The sequence below is a fragment of the Ctenopharyngodon idella genome, chromosome 10 (genome assembly GCF_019924925.1).
Source record: "Ctenopharyngodon idella isolate HZGC_01 chromosome 10, HZGC01, whole genome shotgun sequence".
NCBI classification, from domain to species: Eukaryota; Metazoa; Chordata; class Actinopteri; order Cypriniformes; family Xenocyprididae; genus Ctenopharyngodon; species Ctenopharyngodon idella.
The window spans coordinates 30,831,322-30,849,189 of NC_067229.1; the positions used below are offsets into that span (position 1 = coordinate 30,831,322).

At 39.2% G+C, this 17,868-nt stretch overlaps 1 protein-coding gene and 1 long non-coding RNA gene across 2 annotated transcripts in view; both read left to right on the plus strand.

The window, feature by feature from the left end:
* The window catches only part of LOC127520703 (uncharacterized), a 269,016-nt gene that overhangs the window by 33,734 nt on the left and 217,414 nt on the right, over positions 1-17,868 (plus strand). The window lies entirely within an intron of this gene.
* Positions 267-17,806, plus strand: LOC127520701 (sodium/glucose cotransporter 1-like). Its single transcript, XM_051909139.1, has 12 exons — positions 267-326; positions 452-556; positions 1,951-2,056; positions 6,345-6,425; positions 6,521-6,732; positions 12,331-12,466; positions 14,483-14,590; positions 14,694-14,844; positions 14,924-15,092; positions 15,327-15,542; positions 16,355-16,460; positions 17,110-17,806. The coding sequence occupies exons 1-12, from the start codon at positions 288-290 to the stop codon at positions 17,322-17,324; spliced, it is 1,644 nt and encodes a 547-aa protein (XP_051765099.1). The 5' UTR covers positions 267-287; the 3' UTR covers positions 17,325-17,806.

Consider the following 17,868-nt stretch of genomic DNA (forward strand, 5'->3'; position numbering starts at 1 on the left):
AGCAATATATTTTTTACAGAATTTATTAATCTTTGTTAATTTTAGTTATGTAGAAATTAACATTAACTTAAATGCTGTTGTAGTATTGTTCATTTATAGTTTATGTTATCTAATGTAGTTAATAATGTAGTTAACTAATGAAACCTTATTGTAAAGGGTTACCCTTTTAGTTTTAGTTAACAATAACAACACTGATGGAAATATGTGTAGAAAATATCAAACCAAATATCTGTAATTACAAACTCTTTTTCATTTTCCCCTCTCAGGCTCTTGTTGTTGTGATTTTAATGGGATGGCTCTTCGTGCCCATCTACATAAAGGCTGGGGTATGCTTACATTTCTTCCTCTACAACCAGCATTACAGAACAAATCTTGCTTACTAACACAAGATGAATGTGTACTTTATCTCTCTGGTATCATTTTTATGGTCCTTTGTTGACGTTATCTGCAGGTCGTGACCATGCCGGAGTATTTGAAGAAACGCTTTGGTGGGCAGCGTATCCGTATCTACCTCTCCGTGCTGTCCCTGTTTCTCTACGTTTTCACCAAAATCTCCGTAAGTCCAAAATCTGTCTTAGCACGTACAGAAAACGAATGCAGAATCCAGATGAATGCAGGTGAGTTATGAATGCAGCTTTTTTTGACCAATTATGAGAGACTATGCACACGTCAAGTACAAGAACATTTGAAATAAATTACTGAAGGCTTAAAATAAATTGTAACCATTTGGTGTACCAGTTAAAAGATGTTGTAATGTTGGGAGAGTGAGCAGGCAAAGGTGAAGATCTGTGCAGTAGAGTACATTTAATAAACAAACTGAAACAAGTCCAAAACAGGGAAAACACAAGGAACACCAAATGCAGGAACATCCAAACACAAGAAACTCCAAACATCGACTGACAAAACACAAGAGAAACACAAGGCCTATATATGCATGGGGGGAACAAGCTTAACAAGGTAACGACCTGGGGAGACTAATCAACATGAAAAACTACAATGAACTACAAACATGGCACACAAGATATATAACAAAATATAACAAAAGTCCCGACAAGGCAAGGGGAATATATGACAGAGATACACTTTTCCTTATGCTTTTATATAAAGTTTTACCTTACATTTGCAATTTCCCCCTTATTTATCTATTGACAATAATAGATGGCTCCACCCAAAGTTCAGGATAACCTTTTTGACAGCAGTAAGGGCAGCAGACAGAATCCTCATTTGACTGACAGACAGTGATAGTGAAGAGTTGTCCAACAAAAGAAAAAGCAGTGGATCCTTTTGGATCTGAGTCTTTAGAAGATCAGTCAATATGTCCTGCACCGAGGACCAAAACAACTCGATTCGAGAACAGACCCAGAACATTTGCATATATGTATCTAGACTTGCACTGCTGCATAGCTGGCAAAAGGGGTCAGACTTTCTTTTCATTTTATATAATAAACAGGGGGTGGCATATGCCTTATAGATTAACTTATAATGAATCATTTGGTGAGCTGGATATTTTGAGGTAACAAAACAATTTCTCCAAACAGTGTCCCAGTCAATCACGGTGTTAAGTTCTCTCTCCCAGAAGCCCTCAGTCAGAATATTTGAGTACTGTCGTACCACAAGTGATTTATAAATTATACTCACAATACCTCTAGAATCCATACTAGAATCTATCCAGTTTATCATAGGATGAAGAGATAGTTTAGTCGACCAGGGTACACCATACGCTTTCAGCGTAGATCTCAATCTTAAGTACAAGAAAAAGGAGAATCCTGGGAGAGAGAATTCATCTTTTAGAATCTGAAAGGACTTGAGCCCATAATCATTGTACAGATATTTTAAAGTGTAAATAATGTGGAAATATATTATATATTATATAATATATTATACCTTGTTTTGAAATGGACAGTTAATATAATTGCACCACACAATTCTCCTTAATTTTCCACCTCTCAGGGGGACATGTTTGCAGGAGGCGTTTTTATCAACCAGGCTCTGGGACTGAACATTTACCTGGCCGTGATTATTCTGCTGCTGATTACAGCTCTTTATACAGTAACAGGTCTGTTGACATAAATACTGCATTCTTTACACTGACACATTGCACTGTATATATGTAGCATATGGCCATATATATATATATATATATATATATATATATATATATATATATATATATATATATATATATATATAGTGGTCATTTATCATTTGCATACAGTATATTTGCATTATACCCACATTCCATGTGTTCCATTTCTTTTAACTATTTCAGGGATGCAAAATTGGTTTTAATTTGGTCCCTGAAGTTTATACTACAACAGAGAGTAAAGTCCAGGGTTGTAGGATCATGTGGTGGGATGCTTATTGTAACGTGATGTGTTATGAGTAATTGCCCAGTCTGACAATAGATGATAAGCCTGTGCAAGACAAGCTGCATTGTGAATTTAAACTTCTGTCAACCCCATGGTATGTTGTGTAATATCTGTATTGTGTAATATTTGTTCCGGATCATCTCCGGAACAAAGCAACCCACCAATAAAATGTAAGAAATCAGACATCATCCTGCCAGCTGTAAATGTTTACATGAGCTGTGGCTGAGAGTGTTTGTATGGTCCTCTGGCTGCTAAACTTCTGTTGCTAAGGCTTTGTTGCACATTTTACAGTACTTACAGTGTACTTACCTTAGGAAGTACTGGGTTATATAAGGTAACTACATGGGTCAATGTTAGGTTTAGGGTAGGTTCAGGGTGTTACGGATTGCACAGGGACACGAAGGCTGAGGATCTAAATGCAGGTTTATTAAAGGGTAATCCACACTCCAGGTCAAGAAAACAGGCAAAAGGGGCAAAAATACACAAGAAGGCAGTCCACACAGACAACAAGACAGGAACACACAGGCAGACAGGGAAATCCAATGACAGGCAATAAATCCAAGAACTGGAAAACATTAAACCAGGGGAATGCTCAGAATTGCAGTGGTACACTAAACAATACTTTGCAGGGGATGAGTGAGACACAGGCATGGCAACAAACAAGGGGAACAGCAGCAGGGAAACATGAGGTGCACAAACAACAGAGGAGACACAGGGAACACAGGGAGGGATCATGACACAGGGTTAGTGCCCAGTTATTAGTTATTGTAATTACTAAAAGTACATAGTATGTACATGGGGAACAGGACCGTAAAATAAAGTGATACCAATATTTTTTGAGAAACATTTATCAGTCAAACCAAAGTCATGTGGTTCAACCAACATGTAAAAATGTGCATTAAAAAGCAATAGGCTACAGGAAATTATATCACACAGAGGACCACTGCAGGCCCTCATGACTGTGGATGATGGTCAATATGTCAGGGTTGTGGGTAAAGGGGTGAGGCGAGGCCTTAGAGATGCAGAAAAGGCTTTTTATTTAATAAAAAAATAAGACAAAAACAAACAAAAACTCCCCCAAGGGAGAAAACAGGACTGGTAGCAAGACTTGACTTGACTTGACAAAAGGCAAGGAAACACACAAGAGGGAACATTCAACGACGATCTGGAACAGGACTGCAAATACAAAGAGAATAAATAGAGCAGCAAACAAAGAGCATAACGAGGAAGAGAGGTGGGGCAACTGAACCAATAATCAGTAAATATGGATTGCGGTGCTTCTCGTAATCCACCCTCTGATCCTCTCGCAGAACTGGTACAGGCTATCCATCAGGCACTTCCTCCTCCCGTCACCGCTTCTTCCACGGATGTCTCGATCAGTCCCATGGCCCAACCAGCAACCTAATTAGACGCGGCAGAGTATTGCAGTGTTTTTTTTTTTTTTTTGCAGTGCTCTCTCTTTGAGATGCAACCCCAGCAATTCGCAACTGATTGTGCCAAAATTTCCTACATAATTTCTCTTTTGTCTGGATGATCTCTACAATGGGCTAGGACCCTTTGAGAAGCTAATGCCCTGGTCACTCAGTCACTCGATGCCTTCGCTACCCATTTTAAGGAGTTCTTCAGTCACATGATCAGTGCTCTCTCAGTTCATTATCAGTTATACCATCTCCACCAATGCAAGCAGCAGCAAGTGGATGGAACGAAGCGGCACTAATCACTGCTTATCACCAGTGTCTCACTCCATCAATCTGTGTACAGATGGCCATTTATGATGACACGATGGGTTTAGAAAATATCATCCAACGATCCATCTGGATTGCTTAACATCTCACTGCCTATAATCTAGACACTGCACCGCTGCATCCTCCACCCGCATCCTCGCACTCTGCACCTCCAGCACCAAACACCGAACCCATACAGCTTGACTCTTTTCATCTTTCCCCTTTGGAGCACCAGCGGTGCATTAACAATCACCTGTGCCTTTACTGTGGTGCTAGCGGACATCTGCTTCCAGAATGCCCAGTTCGTACACCACACCCAGCGGTGAGTACCATTCATCTACCTCCTAATTTACATTGTACTACAGTAACAGTGACTACTACACATCATTCTATTTTAACCCAAGAGATTCTTCAGTTGGGGCAATGACTGTTTTAAAAAATGTATCCAAAGTCCACAAGTTCCTTCTGAATTCCTCAGGAGACCTACAGGAGTGAATGCTACCAACTCTTTTGTCATCAGTTCTACCTCCATCGAAAGCCCTGAATCATCGGTGCATCAGGAAATACCCCAGGAGTACCGGGCATTCCAGGATGTCTTCAGTAAGCATCTGGCAACTAAATTACCACCACATCGGCCATGGGACTGTGCGATTGACCTTCTGCCTGGAGCTACTCTTCCCAAGGGTAAAGTTTATCCTATGTTCATCCTGGAACAGAAGGCCATGGAGGAGTATGTTGAGGAGGCTCTCAAACAAGTTTAGTCTCGTCAACCACTATGGTGTGTTACTGCTCAACTGCCTTTCTCCATACAAACTTACCTCCAGTGATTCTTCATCTTCAGTCCATCATTTTTTTTCAGTCCTGTGTCTAATCCTCAGCCCACTGCTATTCCTATCCAGCATTAACACCTCTTTAAAGACTCTCAAGTTAGATGTTGATGTACAGCTATCTCTGACCAACTGTCTCCTCTGACAGTTCTGTCAGCCTTGTCTTTGTTTAATGTGTTTTTGTTTGTGTTGGCCATGTGCTTCTCTGTTCCCACCTCCTTGTTTCCAATTACCACGCCCTCCTGTTTAGTTCTTGATGAGTCCTCGTTTGTCACCTTTTCCTCATGTTCTCAGCTCCCTTTATTATGTGCTCTTTCCAGTTCATTAAACATTGCCACTGTTTACTTCTGTGCTACCTAATACTTTTCTTGTCTGTAGTCTATCATCTGTCTACTGGCATAGTATCTATCTGAAACATGCTATCAATGTGATAATACAACCACCCCAAGTACCCTAGCAACCACCCAGAATGCCCTAGCAACCATATAGAAACACTCTAGCAACCACCCTGAGTACCCTAGTAACCACATAGCAACACCCTAGCAACCACCAAGAATACCCTAGCAACCACATAGCAACACCCTAGCAACCACCCCAAGTACTTTAGTAACTACATAGCAACACCCTAGCAACCACTCAGAGTACCCTAGCAACCATATAGCAACAATCAGCAACCACCCTGAGTACCCTAGCAACTGAATAGCAACACCCTAGCAACCACCCAGAGTACCCTACCAACCAAATAGCAACACCCTAGCAATCACCCAGAATACTTTAGGAACTACAAAGCAACACCCTTGCAACCACCCTGAGTACCCTTGCAACAGCATAGCAACACCCTAGCAACCACCCTGAGTACACTACCAACCGCATAACAACACACTAACAACTACCCCAAGTACCCTAGCAAACATCCAGAGTTTCTTAGCAACCACACAGCAACACCCTAGCAACCACCCCGAGTACCTCAGCAACTGCATAGCAACACCCTCGCAACCACCCTGAGTACCCTAGCAACTGCATAGCAACAGCCTAGCAATCACCCAGAATACTGTAGCAACTGCATAGCAACACCCTAGCAACCACCCTGAGTACCCTTGCAACAGCATAGCAACACCCTAGCAACCACCCTGAGTACACTAGCAAACGCAAAGCAAACACCCAGAGTTTCTTAGCACCCACACAGCAACACCCTAGCAACCACCCAGAATACCTTAGCAACCGCATAGCATCACCCTAGCAACCACCCCATGTACCTTCACAATTGGATAGCATTTGTAATGTCTATAAATTTAAAGTTTCTTGACAATGTTATCAAAGAAAAAAAAAAAAAAAAGCAACTAACATGAATGCTAAAAGTACATTTCTAAGAACTAGATTTTTTCAGTTGCTCAGTTGTTTTTCCTTCACTGTTTCTTCTACAGGTGGTCTAGCTGCAGTCATCTACACAGACACCCTGCAGACCGTCATCATGGTCGTGGGATCATTCATTCTCATGGGCTTTGGTACGTCCGTTCACTTTTTTTGAACTTTAAACATTTTTGATTAAAAAAAGTCTGCTAAACAACCACTTGCTTCAACATCAACCATTTTCTTTCAGCGTTCACTGAGGTCGGAGGCTATGAGAACTTCAAGGACCGCTATATGAATGCGATCCCGTCAGCGGTGGGTGTAAACATCAGTGAATCGTGCTACACCCCTCGTGCAGACTCATTCCACATGTTCAGAGACCCAATTACTGGTGATCTGCCCTGGCCTGGAATGATCTTTGGTCTCACTATCCAGGCTGCCTGGTACTGGTGTGCTGATCAGGTACTGATCCATTTATCAAAGCTGCTGACTCATATTTGTGCAGTAACACTTTCTAAATTGCTGCTTTCTTGTATTGCTTTATTCTTTGTGCACAAAAGGGTTTTTGGAAATAAGAGACATTGAGAAAATGTCTATATTTCCTACACATGCTAAGACATTCACACACATATACAACTGACAAATGTCTTGTGTCCACTTTTGAATAACAAACTGCAATTTTATCTTGAGTTTCTCAGCATGAACAGTGTGTTTCTTGTTTTAGTCTGTTTCAGACTGTATAAATAAATGTTGAAATTGTTATTTGTGTGTTTTTACATAAGATTAACATAGGGAGACATTAGTGTTTAATGTTGGGTTATGTTGTGATTCACAGGGGGTTCTGTTATGTTAGTTTTGTAGAGTTACAACTGTGGTGAAAAGTAGAGCCTGTGGTTAGGTTGAGGATGGGCTGCAAAACTTTTAAGACCATATATACTGTACGTCGTTTGATTATATACATGCAAGTATATAATAACAGTCTCTTTGATAGTTATGAATGACGTGTTATTTTCTATCTAAAATTTAACTGGTCTTGCTCCACTTCCATGACTCTCGGCCCCGCCCCACTTGTCACAAAAATTTGAAGTTCTACTAACTTAAAAAAATTAGTTAGTTTACTTGCAGTAATACGTTTCCTCAAATGTTTTGAGTATTCTGAACTTGTTGAGTTTTACAGTGTATGAATATGTTAGCCTTACTCTTATCTATAAGCTAGTGTGCTCCAAAACAATGACAAAATTCGTATTTAGAAGATATATGAACCGCCAATGCGGGTCAATGATTTTGATGACATCACCCAGCATCTCATCAGATTTTCTGTCCAATCAAATGCTTTCTAGGATCTGAAGCGTCCCGCCCCCTACATCATAAATAGCTGCAGCTAAAATCCATCACTTGTTCACACATTTACTATTTTCTACATGGTTAATGTAACATAGTGCACTATATAGAGCATAGGGATTGATTAAGATAGTGTAAATATGCTTTCCATTGAGGCGAATGAAGTCTGGTTTTAGGCTATGTTCACACTGTCAGTCCAAATCCGATTATTTGTGTATCCGATTGGAATCTGATCTAAAATTATGGATGTCCACATTGTGTATTTCAACTGCACAGATCCGATTTGTGTGTCCATGCCGGTCTTTCGTTTTCCTGAATATCTGCTTTGGTTTCTATGGCAATGACATTGCGTTGGTAGGCATAAGCCAAAAGCAACAACAACTACCGCAGCATGGAGGGGTTTGCAATACAGATGTTGTCTTATTTATCACATGACATAGTGTAGCCACCACGTGTTGGATTACTTCCAATGAGGCAATGGCAGAAACATAGGAGGCTGGTATACGTAGCTTTATTCCATACTGTTGTAGTGATTTTACTTTCGCCCATCCAAGGACGCTAAGTAAAATAGTACTCACGTCTCTGCTGACGTGGTGATTTTTGGATCACGCGTCACTTAAGGTGTGGTTATGAGTACATCAGATAACTACTTCCCCCTTCTCTTAGTTCAGGGCGTCAGTCAAGGTCTTTTACCTTGGCAGTATGAGAACATTACCAACAGAAGGCTGTTCAATAATTTAGAATTAGTGTAAAGTGGATTGGTCAGCTGATTTATCTGAAAGATTGGTGAGATTGCTAACTTGTAGAACCTCTTCTTTATTATCAGCACAAGGAAGACACACGTGTAATAAAATAAATTTTATTAACAAAAGATAAACAAGAATAACTAACACAACTACTAAATGAATACCATGAATGAAAAAGGAATAAAGTGCATAAAATACATAAAATACAAGTGATTATAGGTGTGGCTATGGAAGAGTTGTGTTATCTTATGGAAAGATAAGCTGTTGTTTCTCTGAAAATAATAAGGTGAAGAACCTTATTATGCATCAAACAAATAAATGAAAGATTATTTGTTATTAATGCACATGATATTTATGTTTCACATGGTTGAGTCTGATGGTGGTGACATCTGCTGGCATCAGAGGGGACACACATAATGTGGCCCACTGCTCTTTCCCTTGTGGAACTTATTTGCTTAAATCACAAAGTTGGAAGTCTTTGAAGTGTCTTTAAAGTTTACCAATGCATTTCTCACTTTCAAAATCACCAACAGAATACCTTTGGCAATATTCTAAACAAATAGAGTCCAAACAAGATGAAAAAAGATTGAACTGTCATGCATTCATTCATTTGTACATTAACAGCTGAATTTGTGTAAGATGTTGCATTACAAATAGCTGTCACTGAGATTACGTATTTCTGTGAACAAGTATGAAATGGATCTGTGTAGATTACGTCAGTTTCAAGGTTTCCAAACATAGTTATGAATGGATTCGGATGGATCATTGTGGTCTCTCTTTGTTTCACCCACTGCTGCTGAGGTCCTGAGGAATTTGTATGGCAGTCACAGACCAACATTAGGAATTAGTCTCTAAATGGGTGAAGGGCAGAAACTGCGTGTGGACCGATGAGAAGTCCTTTCCTTCCCAGGTATGGTACCGGAGGTCTTCTTCTTGCCCTCTAAGAGGTGTCTGGATGTTGTCCTTACATCTTTATCTGATGGCATTGGACAGTTTGTTTGTGTTAGTCCACCAAGATCCAATCAAAATGTAGCAATCCTTGTCCACTGTTATGGACAGAGAGGGCCCTGGCCATAAACTGGGCCCTGGAAATGTGCTGTTCCCTACACTGTCGTCTCTGCCAGTTTCAAAACATTTCTCCGTTATACTATCATTTTCTGCTCATCCGGCACTTTACAACAACACAGCTTTTTTTCTGCAATGATTTTCAGCATGAACCACCTCAGCACACACAAAGTCTGCTACAGTCCAGAGACACGATAGCACAGAGCGGATGATATGCGCAAGTCGGCACAGACTACAAAACGTATTAGACCCATTTGAATTCTGCGCAAAATGCTATATTTTAAAGCGATATAGAGGAGATTAGGAGGAGAACGGTTAGAGATTAGAAGAAAACTGAGCCTTTAAAGCGGCTCAACGGCTCTGGTCGAACTGTGATATAAACTAAATGCTATTGGCTATTTTAAAAAAGGGGAGGAGCTTTTCAATATCTGCTCTGTGCCCCATACAGTATGTGCCCAACACCAGTGATGCTCAGGTCGAGCGCATCAAGTACTCCCTCCTTTCATGACAGGTTGAGCACGCTCCCTTAGAGCTCAAGCATTAGCCCCGGGCCTGTGGCCGTGTTATGCTGGAGTAGTAGGCCCTAACTGAGGCCTCCTCGTCAGCCCAGTTGCATAGATTTGTACTCCCCTTGTTTTAAGGGTAGAAAGTGATATGCTGAGTACACTGCTCGTTATGGCAATGCGAACGAGTATTCCAAGGCTGCAATACCTCTAGTGGCTATCTCTGCTAGAGTTAGATTTGCTACCAAGTAGTTGGCCCTGCTTGGGTCTCCTTGAAAGCAATCCTCCAGGTTGAGCTAGGTTCCTAGCACTTTGGTTAAGAGTGTCCTGGCCTCCAAGAGTTGAGCAGACAGATATCAGGTAGCTCAGGCTCCAGTCGAGCCTCCCTGATACTAGCCCTAGAGTTCTAGATCTGCTACCAAGTAGTTGGCCCTCGAGCGGGCCACCTTGAAGGTGATCCTCTGGGTCGAGCAGGCCCTTAGCACTTCCAGCTAAGAGAGTATCCTGACTCCCTAGAGTTATATCAGGGTGTAGGTTCTACTGAAGCCTCCCTGGTACTTGCATTGAGCTTGGTCAATACTCGTCTCGGTTGAGTCTAGTTTGTACTCCCCTCGCTTTGAGGGTCGTTCTTTAGAGTACTGCGCTCCCGAGGTCTGGTCAGAAGGTCGAAGGACTCTCATGAGACCTCCCTGGTAGATCAGTATTTTAGGCTGTAGGTACTCCCCTCTCCTGAGTGGGTTGTCCTGTAGAGGATCTCGTCCCCTGAGTTGGTCTGAAAGGTTTAAGAGATTCTTGTAGTAAGAACTCCCTTGGTAGATCAGCTCCTGTTGGAGCTGGAGGTACGCCTCTCATTAGGGACCCTATGTAGAGTACCCAGCCTCCACAATGCTTTGAATAGAAGCGCTCTGTAGATCCTTGGTCGAGCAGAGTATCTCCCCTCAATTGCAAAGGTTGAAAAGCACTATGCTGAGTCCTGCTCCCCAGGATGCCCATCTCTACGATCCGGTCTGAGTTGATTAGTGCCAGTTTGCAGTCCCTCTTTCTGGACAGGTTGCTGGCCAGACTAGGTTAGTAGAAAAGTAGGACCAGGTCAGCCTCCCTGGCGGCATTCAGGGTCGACTTGCTCCCCTGAGAAGTGACTGGCCGGGGATCCTTTTGGCTCCCTGGCCACATTCCCTTAAAGAGACCCCTTCTTTTTGAAGTTGTTGGTTCCAAGCCTTTGAGCGGCCTTGGTAGGCTTCTGGATATTTCTGGAGGCCTCTTTGGGGCTTATAGCTTGTGTTGTGGCCGTAAGAAAATGCTGTCACTGACAGCCTGTTCGTGACCATTTGGGAGTGGTTCTGGCATTTCAGTTGAAATTGCTTTTTTTGACATTTGTCACAGCCATTCTTTGGCATACACTCCCCTCAGCATGGCGGCATGGGTATTTAGTTCCCCATAGCGTATTCAACGCAGTGCAAGTTCCCTTTCGAAAGGGAAAGTCTCAGGTTATACATGTAACCATGGTTCCCTGAGAGAACGAGACACTGCGACTCCCTGCCATGCCTCGGGGCTGTCTGCTGAACAGTACCTTCAGACGATAAGTGGATGACTTGTTCTCTAGGTGCCCTTTATGTGCGTTAGGGTCGCACTAGTAGTGACGTCATAGGCTGTCGCCAGCCAATTCGATTGCGGTGATTTGATAAGTGTTCCCCTATAGGGTATTCAGCGCAGTGTCTTGTTCCCTGTTCTCAGGGAACGTAACCTGAGATGTTTTTATTGTTCTATGCAGTGGTGATTGTGGATCATTCTATCCCAGGGTGCCTGATATGTTTTAGGTGGGACATTATGATACCTTAAATGTCCTATGTATTATGTGAAATGTATAAGTATAAATGCCATTTTGAACAAAATGACAAGCAGAAAAAAATCAATAGAAATGAAAAAAGAATGAAAAAAGTTTGGTTCAGTAAGTTTTTTTTTCTTAAAGAAATGAATATTTTCATTCAGCAAGGACACATTAAATTGATCAAAAAGTAAAGACTTTTACATTGTTGCAAATGATTTCTATTTCAAATAAATGTTTCTTTTGAACTTTCTATTCATCAAAGAATGCTTAAAAATTAGGATTTCCTCAAAAATATTAAGTAGCACAACTGTTTTCAATATTGTTAATAATAAGAAAAGTTTCTTGAGCATCAAAACATCATATTAGAATGATTTCTGAAGGATCATGTGACACTGAAGACTGGAGTTTAATCACCGGATAAACTAAATCAGTTATTAAAACAGTTATTGTAAACTGTAATAATATTTCACAATATTACTGCTTTTACTGTATTTTTGATCAAATAAATGCAGCATTGGTGAGCAGAGGTGATTCCATCTTGTTGAGGAGAGCAGTCAAACACTCCATCTTGTTTTAGGTGATTGTGCAGCGCTGTCTGTCTGCCAAGAGCCTGTCTCATGTGAAAGCTGGCTGCATCCTGTGTGGTTATCTCAAACTTCTGCCCATGTTTATCATGGTTTTCCCTGGCATGATCAGCAGAGTGTTGTATACAGGTAAGAAAGATTGGCACCTGACGGGAAGTGTTGGGGTAATGCATTACAAGTAACTTGAGTTATGTAATCAGATTACTTTTTCAAGTAACTAGTAAAGTAACACATTACTTTTTTGATTTACAACAAAATATCTAAGTTACTTTTTCACATTTATTGACTGACAGCTGTCCTGTGCCCAGCACCCCACGTTGAGAGAAATAAAGTGCAGAGGTGTTTTGTGTGCTGTATAAACATGATGGTTATTGTAGTTCTAGGCTAAATGTGAACTTGCATGTACTCATCTCACTTGCACGGAAACATTCAGTATTCCTCAAAATGAATAAAAACAGTGAAATGCAATCTCAGAATTTTATGCAAACCTATATTAATTAACTACATTAAATTACACAAATATACTTTATGTATTTAATCTCATTTTATTAACCAATGTCTTTGCTGATGACCTAATTCATCTGTACCAATAAGCAAAGATTACTTTAAATTAGATTTAGAAATAAGTGTGTTGAACTTCCTTCTCCTGTATCCTATTCTGTTTTAACTGTGCCCATACTTTACAGGTGTAAATATGCTTTTCCTTCAGCCTGGGGCTTATTCATTTCACTAATGGTGTGAAAGGGCCTTGACATTTGTCAGAAATAGAACTTTTTTTGTTATTATTAAAAAAACAAACAAGCAAGCCCAGCCCAGGTTAGAAAAAGTAACACAAAAGTAATGTAACACATTACTTTTTCATAAGTAATGCAATTCATCTTTATCAACATGGTTCAACAAGTCTGTGTTACCCGAAACCATAGTTCCAAAGAACATTCGCAAACAGCATCGCAAATTTGTGTGGTTAGAAGTATAGTTTCTTGTTTCCCTGACATGTGGACTTAATAAATCCTTATCTTGAGCAAAATAAGCAAGCTGACTCTCAGTACAATCTATATCCTTTATTTTGAATATATACATTGTCATTTACGTCTTTTAGTTTGTCAAGAAATTTAAAACGCCATTTTTGAAGAGTGTGCATGTGCTCTAGTACGTAAGAACGAGCTTGTGATTGAATCTGGAAATAAAGCAAAATAACTGAGAGAAAAAAGAAAAGAAAAAGAGAATTAGTCCTCAGATGCCATGTCTTGTAATTTTAGCAAAAAATCTCAAATGGAAACAAGTTATTACTCCACCACCTGCGTGACATTAATAACCAATGTGGCTGAATGACAAATTTGCGACAATATGGTTTCTGGAAAAAGTTGTAACGGTTTTGTTAGACTAAAACTATAAAAATTTTGTTACTTGAAGTAAAGATGAAATTAAAATTAGATTACATTTTTTACAGCAAATGAAAATTAAACATGTTGTATTAACTGAAATAAAATAAGCTTAATTTGAAATACTAAAATTACTAAAACAGAAAAAAAATGAAAGCTAAATAATAATAAAAATGACAAAAGCACATAACAAAAAGACTAAAATTTAAACTAAAATTAAAATGACAATATAAGGTAATTCAAAATATTAATAAATACTGTTACTATATAAATAATACTAAATAATTAGAATGTTTTGATTGGTTCTTTAATATCTTATTAATATCGCACCTTAATAATAATGCATAGTATGTTTTTATCCTTCTAATAAATAATTATAATTTTGTTTTAATTCTGTTGAAAAGCATTAATGATAATTAAAATCAGTTCTGCATATCAGACAAACATGACATAATGACTAAAGCTTAAACTAAAATTAGAATGAAAACTGACAAAAGTTAATTTAAAATATCAATAAATGAATGCAAATAGCATTGTTTGATGTGACATTCCAGGAAGGGTAAATATGAAAATCATCGTTCCACAACAAATCCATTTTGTGGAAATTGTATGTGGACTTTGTGATAAGAAATTCTGTCAATCCAAAAGTAATGTGCACCCATTTTTGTGTCATTTTTGTATGCAATGTGCATCAGAAGGTCAGTGAACAGTTAAAGACTATTAGTGAAACTAATGTTTGTGTGTATTCTCTTGTTTGTGTTAGATGAGATTGCATGTGTGGATCCAAAAGAGTGTAACGACTACTGTGGAGTCAGTGTGGGCTGCAGTAATATTGCTTATCCTAAACTAGTGGTGGACCTGATGCCAAACGGTAAGATCCTGATATTTCTATTTGGTCTCTTCCATCTTTAATAGGCTGCTTTGATAGATATGTATGGTGTTATGGGTCTAAACTGCTGTGTGTGTTTCTGAAGGTCTCAGAGGCTTGATGTTGTCCGTCATGCTGGCCTCTCTGATGAGTTCACTCACTTCCATCTTTAACAGCGCCAGCACACTCTTCACCATGGACATCTACACCAAGATCCGTCCCAAAGCCAAAGAAAAGGAGCTCATGATCGCTGGCAGGTGTGTTCTAGTGTCTGTTTGTATGTGTTAGATGTTGATTTTCTGACCTTTTGAGCATGTCAAATGTTCATGCATGCAGGGTGTTCATGCTGTTTCTGATCGGCGTGAGTATCGCATGGATCCCCATCGTTCAGACGGCTCAGAGCGGCCAGCTCTACGATTACATTCAGTCTGTCACCAGTTATCTGGCTCCGCCCATTGCCGCTGTCTTCATTCTCGCCATTTTCTGCAAGCGAGTCAATGAACCAGTGAGTCAATTCTTCACATTTTACAGTTTTATTTATTTTGCCTTGTATCCATCATTTTTCTATATTTTGTATCCATTTATGTATTTTAGTTTATATCCATTTTGCTTGTTAAATTCAACTTGATATTTAAAAAAAAGTTTTTTCTCTCAAAACTGGTCAAGATATTTTCCAGAAAATCAAAATCTTGCTGTTCATTTTTATCTATTGACACATAATGTTGATATTCCCTCACAGGGCGCTTTCTACGGGTTGTGTATTGGTCTGTTGGTGGGTCTGGCACGTATGATACCCGAGTTTGCCTATGGCACGGGCAGCTGCGTGAGCCCCAGTAACTGTCCCACGATCATCTGCGGTGTGCACTACCTGTATTTTGCACTCATCCTCTTCACCCTGTCCTGTGTATTGATACTGGTCATCTCCCTCATGACCAAACCCATTGACGACAAACATGTAAGCTCTTCTTATAACAAAACTACTACAACTCTTCAGTATTATACACTGTTCTTAAAGTGCACCCCTCTAAATTCTATCATCATTTACTCACCCTTATGTTGTTCTAAACCTGTTATTTCTTCTGTTGAACTCAAAAGAAGATATTTTGAAGATTGGTAACCAGACAGTTGATGGTAGCCATTGTATTCTTTTTCCTACTATGGAAGTCAATGGCTACCATCAACTGTCTGGTTACGAACAATCTTCAGAATGTCTTCTTTTTAGTTCAACAGAAGAAAAAACTCAGACAGGTTTGAAACAACATAAGGTCGGGTAAAATAATGACAGAATTTTCATTTATTGGTGAACTATCCCTTTAATCATGCTTCTGTATTTTCCATATATATATATATATATATATATATATATTACAAATGTTACATATTATTATTATTTCACTTGAAATACACATTATATACTATAACATTCATTGAAAAGATTTTTTTAAAATAAATTATTACTTTTATTCAGAAAGGATGCATTAAGTTGATCGAAAGTGACAAAAGTCATTTATAATATCACAAAAGACATTCATCAAGAATCCTGAGGGGAAAGTATTTTTTCATCAAAAATATTAAGCAGCACAACTGTTTTCAACATTGATAATAATAAGAAATGTTTCCTGAGCACACATACAGACAGATAGATTATGCATTTATGCATTGACAATGGAAGTCTATGAAGCAAGTGAATAACTGTATTTTTATATCTATAAAAAAGCAACTTCTCTGTCACGGCCCCTCATTCTGTGGCCCCTTGTTGTTGTGCAGCTGTACAGACTCTGCTGGAGTTTGAGGAACAGCACTGAGGAGAGGATAGATCTAGAGTTAGATGACTGGACTGATGAACAGGATTCCAGCTCTATGGAAAAAGAAGGTACATCTGCACAAGCCACCAAATACATAATCATTAATAAGTAACATCTCACAATTTTTGTGTGCAACGAGCATCACGTGGCTCAGTGAACGGACTGTGGACATCTGTGGGTGTGCCGTTTGATGCTGAGACTCGGTTATGGCCTTGATTATTTGATTAGATTGTAGTTTGTTCTAGGAAAAACAAAGGATGTTGATCCAGACACATATCTTATTTGTGTAAATCACATTGCACATGTAACATTTTAGCTTTTAACCCTTTAAGACCTGAAGACATTTTTAGAGTTGTTTAGAGTTGTTTTTTCTGAGTGACATACACAAAAGTAAAGACTCATGACTCCAAAACTATAGCAAGGAGAGTCAAAAGGTTGGTATCATTTGATAGAACACTTTCTAAATTTTTAGAAAATACATTAAAAAATACAAAATACAATACAAATGGACATTCTCTTGCTGTGAAACTGCTAATAAAAGACAAACAAATATATATATAATTTTTATTATAATGTTTTATTATAAAGTCTCTGATTTTGTATGCAAAAAGAATTGTTGTGCTATCATTTTTATTGGCTCTTAAAGAGAGACACTTGCCGGTCATAAAAGGTTAATAACCAATAAAAACCTTTTCCTTTTGTCTCCTGACCCTGCAGAGATGCGTGAGGAACCAGGCTTTTGTAAGAAGGCCTACAACTGGTTCTGTGGCTTTGATCAAGGCAATGACTCTAAACTGACTAAAGAACAGGAGGCGGAGATGAAGATGAAGCTCACCAACACCACTGAGAAACCTCTATGGAGAAACGTGGTCAACGCTAACGCTATTATCCTACTCGCTGTCTGCGTCTTTTTCCATGGTTTCTTTGGTTAAAGATCACACCAGTATCATCTAACTCAGTTAATGATATTTGACCTGTATTCTGTGGACAGAAATGTTCCCTTTCAGTAACATCAAGCTAAATGTGATTACTCAGATTAATGTACATTGGTTTTAGCACCTAAACTGACTTTCATTGTAAACCCAAGACTAAAACTGATCATTTATATAATCATGTTTTTTGTCAAATCGTTCTTAACTGCTATAGTATCAAATTTAACAGATGCCTGGCAGTTTTTACTGTACATTCTGTACAAGTCTTCTGATGCACTCGTTATTGTGGTGCATAGTGGGATTAAATGAGTGCACTCGATAATGTCCTCTATGGTTTCAGAAACCTGCAAATGGCTGTTCACTCAAATAGTGCCAAATTTAAGGGTATTGGGGGCAATTTTGGGCACAGCCCATGTGTCACTGTTGCTTTGTCTGTTACACATCGTTTGAAATCACTTTACTTTACTTTCACTTTACTGAAAATTTACATGAAATACCACAAGATAACCTGTCAATTATAACTGTAACGCCTACTGTAAACAGT